The sequence below is a fragment of the Bison bison genome, unplaced genomic scaffold (genome assembly GCF_000754665.1).
Source record: "Bison bison bison isolate TAMUID 2011002044 unplaced genomic scaffold, Bison_UMD1.0 scf7180017864373, whole genome shotgun sequence".
In the NCBI taxonomy this organism is placed as follows: Eukaryota; Metazoa; Chordata; class Mammalia; order Artiodactyla; family Bovidae; genus Bison; species Bison bison.
The window spans coordinates 10,395,388-10,414,001 of NW_011494945.1; the positions used below are offsets into that span (position 1 = coordinate 10,395,388).

The 18,614-nt window shown below is 40.6% G+C and overlaps 1 protein-coding gene across 2 annotated transcripts in view; it reads left to right on the top strand.

The window, feature by feature from the left end:
- The window catches only part of BVES (blood vessel epicardial substance), a 51,180-nt gene that overhangs the window by 4,901 nt on the left and 27,665 nt on the right, over positions 1-18,614 (top strand). For both annotated transcript variants that reach the window (XM_010856679.1, XM_010856680.1), the window contains exons 2-5: positions 4,321-4,557; positions 7,875-7,999; positions 10,540-10,727; positions 11,710-11,818. In XM_010856679.1, the coding sequence (XP_010854981.1) occupies positions 4,332-4,557; positions 7,875-7,999; positions 10,540-10,727; positions 11,710-11,818 (648 nt within the window). In that variant the 5' untranslated portion in view covers positions 4,321-4,331. The remainder of the gene's footprint in view (positions 1-4,320; positions 4,558-7,874; positions 8,000-10,539; positions 10,728-11,709; positions 11,819-18,614) is intronic.

Consider the following 18,614-nt stretch of genomic DNA (forward strand, 5'->3'; position numbering starts at 1 on the left):
AGCACAAGCTGGAATCAAGATTGCTGGAAGAAATATCAATAACCTCAGATATGCAGATGACACCACATTTATGGCAGAAAGTGAAGAGGAACTAAAAAGCCTCTTGATGAAAGTGAAAGAGGAGAGTGAAAAAGTTGGCTTAAAGCTCAACATTCAGAAAACAAAGATCATGGCATCTGGTCCCATCACTTCATGGCAAATAGATAGGGAAACAGTGGAAACAGTGTCAGACTTTATTTTGGGGGGGTTCCAAAATCACATGGTTGCAGATGGTGATTGCAACCATGAAATTAAAAGACACTTACTACATGGAAGGAAAGTTATGACCAACCTAGACAGCATATTGAAAAGCAGAAACATTACTTTGTCAACAAAGGTCCATCTAGTCAAGGCTATGGTTTTTCCAATGGTCATGTATGGATATGAGAGTTGGACTGTAAAGAAAGCTGAGCACCAAAGAATTGATGCTTTTGAACTGTGGTGTTGGAGAGGACTCTTGAGAGTCTCTTGGACTGCAAGGAAATCCAACCAGTCCATCCTAAAGGAAATCAGTCCTGGGTGTTCATTGGAAGGACTGATGCTGAAGCTGAAACCCCAATACTTTGGCCACCTGATGCGGAGAGCTGACTCATTTGAAAAGACCCTGATGCTGGGAAAGATTGAGGGCAGAAGGAGAAGGGGATGACAGAGGATGAGATTGTTAGATGGCATCACTGACACAATGGACATGGGTTTGGGTGGACTCTGGGAGTTGGTGATGCACAGGGAGGCCTGGTGTGCTGCAGTACATGGGGTCGCAAAAAGTCAGACACTGAAATGAATTTCCTTTAGGACCGACTGGGGACTCTTAAGAGTCTCTTCCAACACCACAGTTCAAAAGCATCAATTCTTCATCACTCAGTTTTCTTTATGGGCCAATTCTCACATCCATACATAACCACTGGAAAAACCATAGCTTTGACTAGATGGATCTTTGTTGGCAAAGCAGTGACTCTGTTTTTTAATATACTGTCTAGGTTGGTCATAGCTTTTCTTTCAGGGAGCAAGAGTCTTTTGATATTATGGCTGCAGTCCCATCTGCAGTGATTTTGGAGCCCAAGAAAATGAAGTCTATCACTGTTTCCATTGTTTCTCCATCTATTTGCCATGGAGTGATGGAACCAGATGCCATGATCTTAGTTTTCTGAATGTTGAGTTTTAAGCCAGCTTTTCCACTCTGTCTTTACTTTCATTAAGAGGCTTTTTAGTGCCTTTCACTTTCTGCCATAAGGGTGGTGTCATTTGCATATCTGAGTTTATTGATATTTCTCCTGGCAATCTTGATTCCAGCTTGAGTGCAATGGTGGGCACAATAAAGGACTGAAACGGTAAGGACCTAACAGAAACAGAAGAGACTAAAAAGAGGTAGCAAGAATACACAGAAGAACATTACAGAAAACGTCTTAATGACCTGGATAACCACAATGGTGTGGTCACTCGCCTAAAGCCAGACATCCTAGAATGTGACGTCAACTCTACATAAAGCATTACTACAAACAAAGCTAGTGGAGGTGACGGAATTTCAGCTGAGTTATTTAAGATCCTAAAAGATAGTGCTGTTAAAGTGCTCTACTCAATAGCTCATCAATTTTTGAAAACTCAGCAGTGGTCACAGGACAGGTAAAGGTCAGTCTTCATTCCAAACCCAAAGAAGGGCGATGCCAAAGGATGTTTGGGCTTCCCTTGTGGCTCAGATGGTAAAAATCCACCTGCAGTGCGGGAAACCTGGGTTTGATCCCTGGGTTGGGAATATCCCCTGGAGGAGGGCATGGTAACCTATTTCGGTATTCTTGCCTGGAGAATCCCCATGCACAGAGGAGCCTGGTGGGCTACAGTCCATGGAGTTGCAAAGAGTCGGACATGACTGAGTGACTAAGCACAGCACAGCAAAGAATATTCAAACTATTGTACTATTACATTCATTTCACATGTTCACAAGGTTATACTCAAAATTCTTCAAGCTAGGCTTCAGCAGTATGTGAATCAAGAACTTCTAGATATACAAGCTGGGTTTCAAAGAGGCAGAGGAACCAGAGATCAAATTGCCAACATTCACTGGAATCATGGAGAAAGCAAGGGAGTTCCAGAAAAACATCTACTTTTGTTTCATTGACTACACTAAAGCCTTTGACTGTATGGATGACAACAAACTGTGGAAAATTCTTCAAAAGATGGGAATACCAGACCACCTGTCCTGTCTCCTGAGAAACCTATATGCAGCTGAAGAAGCAATAGTTAGAACCAGACATGGTTCAAATTTGGGAAAGGAGTACATCAAGGCTGTATATTGTCACCCTGCTTATTTAACTTATATGCAAAGTACATCATATGAAACACCAGGCTGGATGAATCACAAGCTGGAATTAAGATTGCCAGGAGAAATATCAACAACCTCAGAAATATCAACAATCTGCAGATGGTATGACTCTAATGGCAGAAAATATAGAAGAACTAAAGAGCCTCATGATGAGGGTGAAAGAGAAGAGTGGAAAAGCAGGCTTAAAATTCAACATTCTAAAAACAAACATCATGGCATCTGGTTCCATAACTTCATGGCAAATAGAGGGGGAAAAGTAGAAGCAGTGACAGATCTTATTCTCTTGGGCTCCAAAATCACTGCAGATGGTGACTGCGCCATGAAATTAAAAGATGCTTGCTCCTTGGAAGGAAAGCTATGACAAACTTAGACAGTGTATTAAAAAACAGAGACATCACATTGCGGACAAAGGTCCATGTAGTCAAAGCTATGGTTTTTCCAGTAGTCATGTACGGATGTGAGAGTTGGTCCATGAAGAAGGCTGAGCACCAAAGAATTGATGATATTGAATTGTGGTTCTGGAGAAGACTCTTGAGAGTCTCTTGGTCTGCAAGGAGATCAAAGTGGTCAATCTTAAAGGAAATCAACCCTGAATATTCATTGGAAGGACTAATACTGAAGCTGAAGCTCCTGTACTTTGTCCACCTGATGGGAAGCGCTGACTCACTGGAAAAGACCCTGATGCTGGGAAGGATTGAAGGCAAAAGGAGAAGGGGGTGGTAGAGGATGAGCTGGTTAGACAGAATCACTGACTCAATGGATGTGAATTTGAGCAAACCCCAGAAGATAGTGGAGGACAGAGAAGACTGGAGTGCTACAGTGCAAGGGGTCACAAAGAGTTAGACATGACTTAGTGACTGAACAACAGTATGATAATGTAGTACATACGTATATATGGTATAGTGATTAACAACAGCATTAGTGGTAAAGAATCCACCTGCCAATGCAGGAGATGCAAAAAATGCAGGTTTGATCCCTAGGTCGGGAACATCCCCTGGAGTAGGAAATATCATGCTACTCCCATTTTCTTGCCTGGAAAATTACATGGACATAGGAGCCTGACACGGAGAAGGCAATGGCAACCCACTCCAGTACTTTTGCCTGGAAAATCCTGTGGACGGAGGAGCCTGGTAGGCTGCAATCCATGGGGTCGCTAGAGTCGGACATGACTGAGCAACTTAACTTTCCCTTTTCACTTTCATGCATTGGAGAAGGAAATGGCAACCCACTCCAGTGTGCTTGCCTGGAGAATCCCAGGGACGGGGGAGCCTGGTGGGCTGCCGTCTATGGGGTCGCACAGAGTTGGACACGACTGAAGCGACTTAGCAGCAGCAGCAGCAGCAGGAGCCTGACAGGCTGCAGTCCATGGGGTTACAAAGAGTCAGACACGACTTAGCAACTAATCAACAACAAAACATCCTAACCCTTCAAATAGTAAATAACAAGGTGTTAATTTTTCAAAGTATTCAGAAAACCCATTTTCTAGTCATTTTTCCTGTGTTTGGATTCAGTGTCTCTAATGGCAGCATAATAGAAAACTATATTAAATAACTTTTAAATTGCTGTGGTTTATGAATATTGGTGATTGTTTATAGGCTAATTAAATCCCTCCTTCCTCTCTACCCCACCAAGTATGTTTAGATACAAACATATTAATAGGTAAATGTAGATATGTATAGGTATATACATCAGGGAATAGTTATGCACTATCCTAAGTATTTTATGTATTTCATCATAAAGTCAGTGAAGTATTATCATCATTAAGATAAGAAAATGGATACATTTAATGTATGACAGGGTGGGAACTTGAACCTAGGTCTGTCTAATTCATAAGCACCAGACAAGTCTATTTACCAACATCTAGTTCACAGAAATAATTTTGGTATAATTTAATACCCATAGGGGTGGGTGATAAGATACAGCTGTCATTTTTTGACTGTCCTTTCGTTTTTTCATTTTTACAGGAATTTTCAAGATGAATTATACAGAGTCCAGCCCACTGGCAGAAGCAACTGCAATAGGTTTTACACCTGAGTTAGAAAGAATCCTACCTGTGCCTTCCAATGAGACCACTTGTGAAAACTGGAGAGAGATACATCATCTAGTTTTTCATGTAGCAAATATTTTTTTCGCAATTGGATTGGTTATTCCAACTACACTTCACCTTCATATGATACTTCTTAGGGGGCTGTTAGCTGTAGGTAAGATACTTAACTGATGTTATATAAAATTTTTCTATAACTTGCATCTGATGGGCTTTGTCTTAGAGAGGGTCTATAGCATACTAAAACTATGAGCCTTCATTAGCAAATTAGCAGTACATTGAGTAAGTTAGAACATAGGCCTTCACCCTTTTGTACTTTAGATAAAGCTAACAACATGTTCATATGTTGTTTAGATTTTCCAGACATCAGAAATCCATTTGTGTTTAAGAGTGCAAACTTTGGAGCCAGACTGTGTTATTACAATACTGGTTCCAGCACTTGCCAACTGTTATTAACTGGGGCAATAGCCTTTCTATAGCTCAGTTTCCCCAGGTGTCACTAAGGGTGAAAATAATACCACCTCCTGGGGTTTGAGAATTAGGTGAGTGTTTATGAGTGTGTGTGTATATGTGATATTTGACTCACAATAGTGCCTGGCATATAGTAAATACTCTATAGTTTTAACTATCATTTGAATACTCGTTTACTTGCTTGGAGCAGTAAAGCAACCCTGGGAATAAAAATAGTTGCCCAGACACAATAGTTAAAATAAAATTTTAGGGAGATACTCTGTGAACCCTGATGAAGCAAGTTAAATTAATCTATATCAAAATACTAAAACAGACGAATTTACCATTTTAGCCAGTGATTCTGGACAAGTTACTCTCTATGTGATTATGTCCCTGGTGATTCATTTATTCAGATGCATTTTTGAGCATGTGTAAACTGTCAGACAGAAAGTGAACAATGAAGTCTGCATCCTTGAGAAAGACACTCTTTGGGGGGCCAGAGAGAAACAGGTGGGCAGTCACATAGGACACATCAGAGGCTGTGATGCAGGTGGGCGTTCCAGTGCCAGGGAGAAACGGACAGGGTGATGGGCTCAGCAGGAAAGCAGACCAGGGTGCACTGCAGAGACAGCAGGGGAGCTGGCTTTGGGAAGATGAAGGATTCCTCATCTCACACTCAAAGGATTCCTTTGAGTGTGAGTATGTGTGGTATCCAGGTAAAAGGACAGGAGAGGGAGATCCAGCACATTGAGGGAGGATGAAAAGTAGCTCACTGTGCCTGAAATATACGATAACGACAAGGAAGGGTCAAAGAAAATGCTGGAAGGATGGCTGGAAGGTAGGGTTCTGTGGCTGTTACCTCTGGGTCAGGTAGGGATTATAGCAGGAGGAACAGTATTGAGGGAAGAAATAAAAGCACACTGTATAAAAAAGCAGAAGCTAATTATGACTTTTAAGACAGAACCTTGGAGGTGGAACAGACCAAGGGAGATCGCCTAGTCCAGCACTGTAGAAACAAAGCAACTGAGGCCTGGGAGAAATCAAATCAGTCATCCAAGGTTAAGACCAGAGAACACTAGCCAAACCAGGACTATAATTCGGGTCCTCCAGCTTCCCAGTCAGTCCTTCCATCATGTTATCCTGTCTCCTTTAAGTAATAAGATTTTACATGACTTCAGTATTTGCTATGGCAACCCACTCCAATATTCTTGCCTGGAGAATCCCATAAACAGAGGAGCCTGGTGAGCTACAGTCCACAGCGTCACAAAGAGTCGGACGTGACCGAGCGACTTCACTCACTCACTATCTAAAGAAGATTAAAATTTTTACACTTTGGGTTATTATTCAGGTGCTCCACATCATTTTAATGAAATTTTAAAATTGCAAGTGAATAACTTTTTTAAAAAGGAAGATTTAGTTTTTCCGTGTGTATGTGCTGTTGATACATTTGTACTGATAACTGATATGGATAATTTTAAATTTAAAATATATACTGATTCTTCCATCATAAAACCAATCAAAAGAAATTGCAAATTTGCATAAATCTTTTGGAAAACAGTCCTTTAATGTCATCAGAGTCTATAAAGCTTATTCCCTTAGCTCACTGTTGGGTCATCCACCCTAAGCAAGTAGTCACAAGAACAGATACATTTTTATATATAAAGCTGCTTTTATAAAAAAATGACAGGGACTTCCCTGGTAGTGCAGTAACTAAGACTCTGTGCTCCCAATGCAAGGGGCTCGGGTTTGATCCCTGGTCAGGAAAATAGATCCTGCATGCCACAACTAAGACGTGCTGCAGCCAAAATAAATAATTTTTTAAATTACAGCAAAATGTTTCACCTGTCCACCAGCAGGGAGATAGTTAAATAAATTATGGTTTATCAGTTAACAATCAATTAAAACTATGTATTCAGTTTAGTTCAGTTCAGTTGCTCAGTCGTGTCCGACTCTTTGTGACCTCATGAATCGCAGCACGCCAGGCCTCCCTGTCCATCACCAACTCCCAGAGTTCACTCAAACTCATGTCCATCGAGTCGGTGATACCATCAGCCATCTCATCCTCCGTCGTCCCCTTCTTCTCCTGCCCCCAATCCCTCCCAGCATCAGGGTCTTTTTCAATGACACAACTGTTCGCATGAGGTAGCCAAAGTATTGGAGTTTCAGCTTCAGCATCAGTCCTTCCAATGAACACCTAGGACTGATCTCCTTTAGGATGGACTGGTTGGATCTCCTTGCAGTCCAAGGGACTCTCAAGAGTCTTCTCCAACACCACAGTTCAAAAGCATCAATTCTTCAGCGCTCAGCTTTCTTTACAGTCCAACTCTCACATTCATACATGACCCCTGGAAAAACCATAGCCTTGACTAGATGGACCTTTTTTGGCAAAGTAATGAGAATCCCAGGGATGGGGGAGCCTGGTGGGCTGCCGTCTATGGGGTCGCACAGAGTCGGACACGACTGAAGCGACTTAGCAGCAGGTTGGTCATAACTTTCCTTCCAAGGAGTAAGCGTCTATTAATTTCATGACTGCAATCACCATCTGCAGTGATTTTGAAGCCCCAAAAAATAAAGTCTGACACAGTTTCCACTGTTTCCCCATCTATTTCCCATGAAGTGATATGAAGTGCTTTAATGAAATGAGAAAATCACTGCAATAAATAAAAAAGTAAGTTTTAAATTGTAGATTCATTAGGTTTCCCATCAGTTAAAAATATAGAAACACTATGAGTCAGTATTAACTATCATCAGTGGCTATCTTTTAAGTAGCAGAATTATGAGGTTCTGTTCTCCTTTTAAAAATGATTTTTATACTTTACAAGTTTTCTGCAACAACATGTGGTTTGGTTTGGTAATCAAACAAAAACCAAAATGTGACAAAGTGATATTTGACAGGTATTTCCAAGATGTGTTTGGTTTATTTCATATACAGAGGATGACAAATGTATTAAGCTACATGCTGAAGCTAGAAGACAAGCTTATTAAGCTACAAGACATCTAACATGCCCACTTCGTGGTTCACAGGATGTGCCCTTTATGTCGTCTGGGCCACTCTCTACCGATGTGCCTTGGATATCATGATCTGGAACTCAGTGTTCCTGGGGATCAACATTCTGCATCTTTCATATCTTTTGTACAAGAAAAGACCGGTAATTACTAACAATTAATTGAATAGTAAGAGATTTTAAAGCTAATCAAGTACTTTGTTCATATTTGAGAATGAACATCTAATATCTTTAGGCCCTTTAATATCATTTTTCTGAAGATGAGATGTTTTGTGTATATATGCCTGAAAATGAAATATTTGAATATCATGAAATTTGTTCCAAAACGAGTTTTTAAAACATTTTTAATCATTAGGGCAATTTAGACATGAAAGAACATGACAGTATTCTTTCTTTTTAGTCATAAGTTCATTATTTCTTCTTCCTATTGATGTTCAAATGTCATTTGGTAATATCTTTGCCTAGTTATAAAATTAAGTGCTCATAGACAACTTTCAGAACACACTAATGATTTACAAATAGCTCATGTTATGTTTTATGCTAGTTTTTAAATGTAATAGCTTTTTTTTTCCTATGTCCAAAATACTCATTTAAGGAAATCACCATTTTCAGTGAGTTGTAATGAAAACAGTAATATCTAATTTTTTCTTTTCCAATCCAATTTATCTTGCTGTGTTTCCTTGGTCATACCAAGAACAAATTGATGCTAACAGAAAAGGAAAATAGCATGGCCTCTAGCAATCACTGCATAGCTGTTTGTTGACTGGTGACTGTCAAAGCACATACAAATATTCAGTAGAGCAAAAGACAACATGCTTGCTCTAATCTTATGTTCAAGGCCAGACATGCACATAGAAAAGTGTTAGAAACGATAATTCTTAGGAAGTGACAATTTCCCTGATACAGATTGATATGTGTCATAGACATTCCACTAGATTGTGACCTCCTCAAACATTGTAACCCACTCTGTTTTGCTTACTGTACTAGTCAGTTTTCACTACGTGATGCTGTTTAACAGTCTGAAAGTCTCAGTGCCATATAACAGCAACACCTTTTTTCTTCACTCACCTAATATATGGACTGTGGCAGCTGTGTACAGCTGTAATTCTATTCCACGTGTCTTCTTCATTTCAGGGCTCTGCTGAAGCAGCAGGTTCTATTTGGACATGCATTGTCACGGCAGAGAGAAAAATAGAACAAAAGAAACACTTACTGTTTCTTAAAACTTCTGCTCAGAAGGAGCATATATCCATTCTGCTTGCCAGAGCAACTGACATGACCAAGCCTGATGATGTGGAGTAGGATGGGGTAAGAGGATATACGATCCTCTTTCAGGGGTGGAAGCAGCCAGGAGCTGCACACAATGGGATCATCTACCACACTTACTGTTGTGTTCCCTGTTACAGCCAAGCATGGCTGGCACGTAACTGGTGCTCAAGAAAACCTGTGATAACTGAATGCTTTCAAAGAGAGGAATTTATAGTGCTTCATGGAAGAACTGGGGCTTGAGCTAAGGCTGGCCGGATGAGCTGATTATGAATTTAAGTCAGTTTTTTCAGTTCATATGTTCATCGTGCCACACTGGCTAGTGTGCATGCTGAAAGTGAGACATCTATGAATTAAACACTCATTATGAAAGCTCTAGAGTGGAGAAGGTAGATGATAGTAATAATAAGGATTTCAGCTTCTCAATATCAGAACTTACTAGAATCCCACGTTCTGAATGTAAGATTCAGTAGTCATTGATGTGATAGTGCCACCAAGGAAGTAAATCACTCAGTATCTGTGCTTTTGTTTCTTCTCGGGCTATAAGCCTATCTTTTTGAAAAATATAAATGCTAATTCTTCATTAAAATGAAACAGCCGGAAAGTGAGAGTGTCAGAAAGGCTGCAAGTAACATCTGAGCAGCCCTGATCTCCTGGGTTTGTAGCTTCATGGCATAGCTGCCACAGATTTCATTGAGATGGATGATCACTTGAACATAAAAGTTCATTTGCATGCAGTACAGATTTCCCAGACTAATGCTGGGCATACAGATAGGCTTGACTTGGCCTTGGATAGTCTGACAACAGAGGCGACTGAGCCATTTGAAGTTTACATTCTTCACTTTGCTTTGGAATAAATACATGAGAAGTAGTAATTACAGCTAAGGATATTTGATTTCCTGTATTAACTCACTGGATAATAATTGCACATAAGTAAAACATTTAATGCATCAATCTTCGTAAATTTATTTCCAAGTTGATTCCTAATTTATGTACTTATTTCCTTGCTGTAATATTTCAGAGTTCGTGTAACTTCCTTCTGTGAAACAGAAATGTTCTAAAATGAAAAGCTTTTATTAATATGTTATTTATAGAAAATGCTAAGATGGGCAAGGTGAATCCTGTGACAACAATCAGAACCTCCACGGTTGCTTGACAGTGCATAGAAGGAGATGTAATCAACGGTGCAGATCTTCACCATATGCTGTCCGAGTTCAGCTTAACTGCAAACGTGCCCTTTTAGCATCTAAACTTACATCACCACTTACTCTCGGTGTCAGATTCCACTGACCAAAATATAGAAGGGTGATGGCATATATTGCAGATCCATTTATTCTGAAAACTCTACTTAGACCACAGCAGCTGATGTTTCGGGGTTGCTGCATTAGATGTGGCATTTGGTCACTGCTTCCTTTCAGGTAAAGATCGAAAAGGAACTCAAAAGCATCTACCGGCGATTGTTTGAACCCCTCCGTGTGTCTCCAGATTTGTTCAGAAGATTAACTGGACAGTTTTGCATGATCCAAACATTGAAAAAGGGCGAAAGCTATGCTGTAGAGGAGCTAACCTCAGTTGACGACCGTCTGAGTATTCTCCTGAAAGGAAAGTAAGTGCTCTATGGAAATCAAAATGCCTTGTTTGCCTGGAATCTTCTGGCCTCTGGGTAGGAAATGAAAGAAAGGGAATGTTGCCAACTAATGGAGTAAGTGGTCATGGAGGTAAATTTTCATCTGGACAACTGCATTATAGAATGTTAGAGAGTAACGTGGTAAAGTTACGTAGGATTTATCTCAGTGAATCATGTTGCTATCAGGATTTTTACTTGTGAATAATTTTCACCTTTTTAGTAAGTTTAATGAGGCAGAACTGAAATAGGTTTAAATTGGGTATTAAAATTTAAGAAGCTTATGCGTGTTTTAGAGGTGACTTGCTTATTTTTTTGAATATCACAAAAATGCAACTTCTAGGAATATCAGTCTCCTGGGGAGACAGCATTGTCTGTTCTCTCTCAGAAGTGTACCAGTTTGAATAATGAATTATGTGGTCATTCCAGCTAGACACTCGGACAAGGCAATGGCACCCCACTCCAGTACTCTTGCCTGGAAAATCCCATGGATGGAGGAGCCTGGTGGGCTGCGGTCTATGGGGTCACTAAGAGTCAGACATGACTGAGCGACTTCACTTTCACTTTTCACTTTCATGCATTGGAGAAGGAAAGGACAACCCACTCCAGTGTTCTTGCCTGGAGAATCCCAGGGACAAGGGAGCCTGGTGGGCTGCCGTCTATGGGGTTGCATAGAGTCGGACACCACTGAAGTGACTTAGCAGCAGCAGCAGCAGCAGCTAGACACTCATGAAATTAGACATGTCTGCTTCAGTATGGACACTTTTTTCCCCTTGTTGTTAGTGAAACTCATTTTGAAACTTATACGTGTGCCCCGGGAAGTGCTTTTTAATTAAGTCAGTCTCCTGTGGGGTGTTTAAGTTTTTACAAAATAAAAAAACCCATAAAGATTATGGAGATTTTAAGGCTTGTCATGTTATGTGTGAATTATTATGCATTTATTAACACTAATTTCTGTTATCAGAATGAAGGTTTCCTATCGAGGACATTTTCTGCATAACATTTACCCCTGTGCCTTTATAGATTCTCCTGAATTTAGATCAACCCAGATGCACAAAGGTGAAAAATTCCAGGTATGTTTTGGCATGATTTTAAAGAAGATTGAATGTCTTATTCAATTAATGTCGTATTCAAAATTCAAAGGATATGGATGGAAAAGTGGCCATGATTTATTGAAAAAAGAGATTACCATATGGTATATATAGTATGATCCCATTTTTTGCAAAAATTAAAAAAAAATTATTTTTGGCAGTCCTGGGTCTTAATTGCTGCATGTGGGCTTTTGTCTAGCTGCAGAGAATGGGAGTTACCCTTCAGTGTGATGTGTAGGCTTCTTATTGTGGTGGCTTCTCTTGTGGTAAGGGCTTAGTTGTTTTGTAGCATGTGGGATCTTCCTGAACCAGGGATCAAATCTGTGTCCCTTGCACTGGCAGGCAGATTCCTAACTACTGGACCATCAGGGAAGTTCCTTGTTAAACTGAAAGTGGTGTGTATAGGTACCCAAGAAGAGATCTAGAAAGATATATCCTGATTTAGCTATTATGTTAACACATATTTCTGAAAGTTTGATTGCTTTGTTATCTTCCTTTTTGTTTAGTTGAATTTTTATATTTTTCCCATAGAGAACATCTAATGCTTTTGTTATTAAAAAAAAAAAAGGAAAAGTTCAGTCATGGATAATCAGTGTACTTAAAACATGTAATTGGTTACTTTTACTGTGGAAAAGCAGGAAATTGATTTTGCCCTAGAGAACCTACTTTGTTAATCCTCATGAAAAAAAAATTTAACCACTATACTCTTTTAAATGTAATAAATATATTTAAGGGCAAAGAATGAAGTTCTTTACAGTTAGAATAATTTGAAGTACTCAGCCTGACTCTTTTAATATCTTTAAAAAAAATGAAAATGCTCCATTATGTGATACTTTGTTCTGATTCTTCCTGTAAATGTCCAGCTGTCCTCTATTTTATTCCCCTCAGTATTGTCAGGAAAGTAACCAAGAAAATGGATGAGAGTTTCCTTAGCCTGAGCCTCTAGCTAAACAGCAGTAAGGAAGTATCCTGAGAATAGGGTTTCTTATGAACGGGAGCCCCATTAGGCATTACTGACAGGAGGGTAAATGTAAACATTTAGGCGGGAAATGGAATAGAAGGGGATGCTACCACCTGACAGAGGAAAAATCAGTGTTTCTTGGTGACAAAGTCTTATTGTTGAGTCTCATGTTGAGATGCCACACTCTTGGGGATGCCACATGGAGATACAAAGGGACATTCACAGACACTAGTTAAGTGGATTTACAATGGTTTCAGGCCTGCCGTGCTCCTACCCTGCCTGAATAACCACACAACGTGTGAAAGTTATGTGCATTTACTAGAGGGTCTCATATAAATTTACTACCTGGCTGCAATGCTGTCCCCAGGCTTGCTGAGCTAAAGATACAGGAGGAAAAAGCAGAACCTACATCCTGCCTCCTCTAACTTACACACTCCCTTGGGTTTTTCTGGGGTCAGCTCTGCACTGAGATTTATTCTTACAGTATCTTTAATCACCACCATCTATAAACTGGTCCAGGGCCACTTCTTTCCTCTCTCCCTCTTTTCCTCTGACCTGCTTCCAATTTCTTCTTCCAAAGCCCAACATTTATCTGTTGCATCTATTTCTGTTTATAGTAGCAAGTGATTTTACACAATAACTGTTTCATAGGAACCTGAAGAGACCAGCATTTGGGGAAGAGAAGGGGACTGAACCTCCTGCGTTTCCAGCAGCTTGTAGCCCCTGGGACATAGCATGTACTGTCTTTAACACCGGACTTCAAATTATATGTGTAATTAAATTAACATACAAAGGAATTTCTACCCCTCATCACACTTCTCAGGGATTGGGATTTGGCATTTGAGAAATAGTCCTCATGATTGATTTGCTTCTCATGTTTCTAAAAACATGACGAAACTCAAGGTACCCTAACTGGGTGAAAGATATTGGTTCAGCCTCCCCAAGCACTAGTTAGCTTTTCTCTGCATACAGTCTGGTGTGGCTGATTGATCAATGGATAAAAACTGCTCTGGCATCATCGAGCCTAAGTCCTGTACAGTTGGAGAAGACTCCCATCAGAGTAAGCCCTCGGGAGAGATTCTGTTTTGATTGTTCACCAAATGTTCCTATTGGCGGATACTCAAGAGTAAAAATAGCTGTTGCACATCTGTGTAGGAGTATATTGCCTCTTCCTGAAGCGAGTTCCCAGATGAAAACCATCATGTGCTCCCAGGATCAGCTTTTCGCTCTCTATGCCAATGGCAGAGGACACTTGAAATTGTCAGTGGCCAGACTTCTGCACCCACATACACTTTTACCTGCTAATTTCATTTTTCTCTAACTCTGGAGAGTTATAAGTGTTCTGACAAGGCGCTGCTTCCTTCGCATTTTTGCTTCTTTAAATTCATTCTTTGGTAGGGGTGCTAGTGAATTCAGCAGTAGGATGAAAGGAGGAAAGGAAGCCAGTAGAATTGGTGGCTGTCCCTTGAGATCACACAGTGAATGTCATTCAGGAACGTGCAGTAATTATGATGACAGGCAGTGACAGAGCTGACATACCAACTCTAAACATCCAGCTGCTCCCTTGGTACTCCGCTAGGACCTACAGACACAGGCTGCTGCTGAGAACTCTTGGGAGAATCTTGAGTATCAATATCACAAAAGGCAGAAGTAGTGTTTTGTGTCTTATTTCTTCTTTGTACAGTTATTTCATCTCAGTGAGCTTTGCCATTTTCATTTTTCTTTTGGGTTCTACCTCCCGCTGTTGCCTTCCCATAATCGATAGCACATCCTGTGCTGTGAAGCTTGAAAAACAAACCTTTATTGACTTTAAGGGAAAAAGAATGTCTTGGCGGCAGATGTCCAGGCTCTGGTGAAATAAAGGAACACAGAGTTTTAACTGCTTTTAAATAAAACCTTCTCTTAGTGTTAAGTAAATCTTTGGGTTAAGTTGCAAAGTAATTTAATCTGCCAGCCTTGGCTCTGCTGTGTTTTAGTGCAGATGAGAACTCAATAAAAATTAGCTGAATGGACCACTTCTGGGACATTTTCATGTGTGAAATGTTGTGTAGTACACAAAGAAAATAATAAATTCTCCCCTGAGGACAGTCAGTCGGTCATAATGTCAGACTGCCATTTCCCATGCTAGCACATTCAGCATTTCCCTCCGACACCCTGGTTCTTGATAAGGTGTTTTCATTAAGTGAGGGTGTAAGATTGGTTTGGGACTAATCCAGCACCTTGAGTAATTGCAGCAAACCTGGTTACAAATGCTTTGTCTCATTCTCTACTTGAGAGAAATTCTTTTGTCTTCCACTACTGTGTAGGCTTTTATTTCTTCTGTAAAATTCTTCACAAGAACTCAAGCATGGCACTGCCGAGATACCCCAATAATCTAAAAAGCAATGTATTTTATGGAAGCTTTAAGAATTCCTAGGTGCTTCAAAAAATTCCTCGTTAAAGATATGTTTCACTTGGCTGCTGTGACAGGAAATCATTATGTAAAACTGTCTATTTGACAGAAATGAAGCATTAGCTATCGAGTGAAGTGACCTCAGTCAATATGCTAACTGCCTGCTTCCAACTAAATGCTTGACCTTGACTTGGAAGACTCAACTTCCCAGGTATTGCTAGTGGTTAAGAACCCTCCTGTCAATGCAAGAGACATACGAATCAGGTTCCATCCCTGGGTTGGAAGATCCCCTGGAGGAGGACATGGCAATCCACTCCAGTATTCTTGCCTGGAGAATCCCATGGACAGAGGAGCCAGGGGGGCTATGGTCTGAAGGATCACAAGGAGTTGGACACAACTGAAGTGGCTTAGCATGCACGCATAGCTTATTATATGAATAATAATTTAAACAGGTTTAAAGTAGTTTTCAACCATCAATAAAAAATGGTTGCTTAGTCACATGTAAATCAATGAAGTTAGAATACACCCTCTCACCCACACAAAGATAAACTCAAAATGGCTTAGGGACTTAAACATAAGACATAATACCATAAAACTCTTAGAAGAGAACATAGGCAAAACATTATCTGACATAAATCATACCAGTGTTTTCTTAGGTCAGTCTCCCAAGGCAATAGAAATTAGAACAAAACAAACAAATGGGGCCTAATTTACACGCTTTTGCACAGCAAAGAAAACCATCAACAAAATGAAAAGACAACCTACAGAATGGGAGAAAATATTGGCAAACGATGCAGCCGACAAGGGCTTAATTTCCAAAATATACAAATAGCTCATACAACTTGACAACAACAAAAAGTCCAATGAAAAAATGAGCAGAAGACCTAAACAGACATTTCTCCAAAGAAGAAATACAGATAGCAAATAGGCACAAGAATAGATGTTCAACATCACTAATTATTAGAGAAATGCAAATCAAAACTACAATGAGGTACCATCTCACACTGGTCAGAATGGCCTGGAGAGGGTGTGGAGAAGAAAGAACCCTCCTACACTGTTGGTGGGAATGTAAGTTGGTGCAGCCACCATATAAAACAGTATGGAGGTTCCTCAGAAAACTAAATATAGAATTACCATATGATCCAGCAATCCACCTCCTGGGCATATGTCCATACAGAGCTATAAGTCAAAAAGATACAAGCACCCCATTGTTTATTGCAGCACTATTTACAATAGCTAAGACATCGGAGAAGGCAATGGCAACCCACTCCAATACTCTTGCCTGGAAAGTCCCATGGATGGGCTGCAGTCCATGGGGTCGCTAGGAGTCAGATACGACTGAGCAACTTCACTTGCACTTTTCACTTTAATGCATTGGAGAAAGAAATGGCAACCCACTCCAGTATTCTTGCCTAGAGAATCCCAGGGATGGGGGAGCCTGGTGGGCTGCTGTCTATGGGGTCGCACAGAGTCAGACACGATTGAAGCGACTTAGCAGCAGCAGCAGCAAGACATAGAAGAAACCTAAATGTCCATCAACAGATGGATGGATCAAGATGTAGTACATACATATTATGGAATATTACTCAGTCATTTGAGCAACATAAATGGAACTAGTGCAGATCACAGTAAACTGTGGAAAATTCTGAAAGAGATGGGAATACCAGGCCACCTGAACTGCCTCTTGAGAAACCTGTATACATGTCAGGAAGCAACAGTTAGAACTGGACATGGAACAACAGACTGGTTCCAAATAGGAAAAGGAGTACGTCAAGGCTGTATATTGTCACCCTGCTTATTTAAGTTCTATGCAGAGTACATCATGAGAAACGCTGGGCTGGAAGAAGCACAAGCTGGAATCCAGATTGCTGGGAGAAATATCAATAACCTCAGATATGCAGATGACACCACCCTTATGGCAGAAAGTGAAGAGGAACTAAAGAGCCTCTTGATGAAAGTGAAAGAAGAGAGTGTAAAAGTTGGCTTAAAGTTCAACATTCAGAAAACGAAGATCAAGGCATCTGGTCCCATCACTTCATGGCAAATACATGGGGAAACTGGAAACAGTGGCTGACTTTATTTTTCTGGGCTCCATAATAACTGTAGATGGCGATTGCAGCCATGAAATTAAAAGACGCTTACTCCTTGGAAGGAAAGTTATGACCAACCTAGACAGCATATTAAAAAGCAGAGACATTACTTTGCCAACAAAGGTCCATCTAGTCAAGGCTATGGTTTTTCCAGTGGTCATGTATGGATGTGAGAGTTGGACTGTGAAGAAAGCTGAGTGCCGAAGAATTGATGCTCTTGAACTGTGGTGTTGGAGAAGACTCTTAGGAGTCCCACGGACTGCAAGGAGATCCACCCAGTCCATCCTAAAGGAGATCAGTCCTGGGTGCTCATTGGAAGGACTGATGTTGAAGCTGAAACTCCAATACTTTGGCCACCTGATGCAGAGAGCTGACTCATTTGAAAAGACCCTGATGCTGGGAAAGACTGAGGGCAGGAGGAGAAGGGGACAAGAGAGGATGAGATGGTTGGATGGCATCACCGACACAATGGACATGGGTTTGAGTGGACTCTGGGAGTTGGTGATGGACAGGGAGGCCTAGCGTACTGCGGTTCATGGGGTCGAAAAGAGTTGGACACAACTCTTTTGTGAACTCTTGAAGTGAACTGAAATGGAACTAGTGATTATCAAACTAAGTAAAGTAAGTCAGAAAGACAAAGACAAATACCATATGATGTCACTTATATGTGGAACCTAAAATATGGCGCAAATGAACCTATCTACAAAACAAACAGACTCACAGGCATAGAAAATAGATTTATGGTTGCCATAGAGGTGGGAGTTAGAGAGGGGTAAAGTGGGCGTTTCAGGTTAGCAGATGTAAGGTATTAAGTATAGAATGTTTAAACAACAAGGCCCTACTGTATTGCACAGGGAACTATATTCAACTCCTATGATAAACAATAATGGAAAGGAATATTAAAAAGGAATGTATATATGTATAACCGAATCACTTTGCTATATAGCAGAAGTTCACTTCAGTTGCTCAGTCACATCTGACTCTTTGCAACCCCATGGACTGTAGCACACCAGACCTCCCTGTCCATCACCAACTCCCGGGGTTCACTCAAACTCATGCCCATTGAGTTGGTTCTGCCATCCAACCATCTCATCCTCTGTTGTTCCCTTCTCCTCCTGCCTTCAATCTTCTCTAGCATCAGGGTCTTTTCAAATGAGTCAGTTCTTCCTATCAGCTGGCCAAAGATTTGGACTTTCAACTTCAGCATCAGTCCTTCCAGTGAGTATTCAGGACTGATCTCCTTTAGAATGGACTGGCTGGATCTCCTTGCAGTCTAAGGGACTCTCAAGTCTTCTCCAACACCACAGTTCAAAAGCATCAATTCTTCGGCACTCA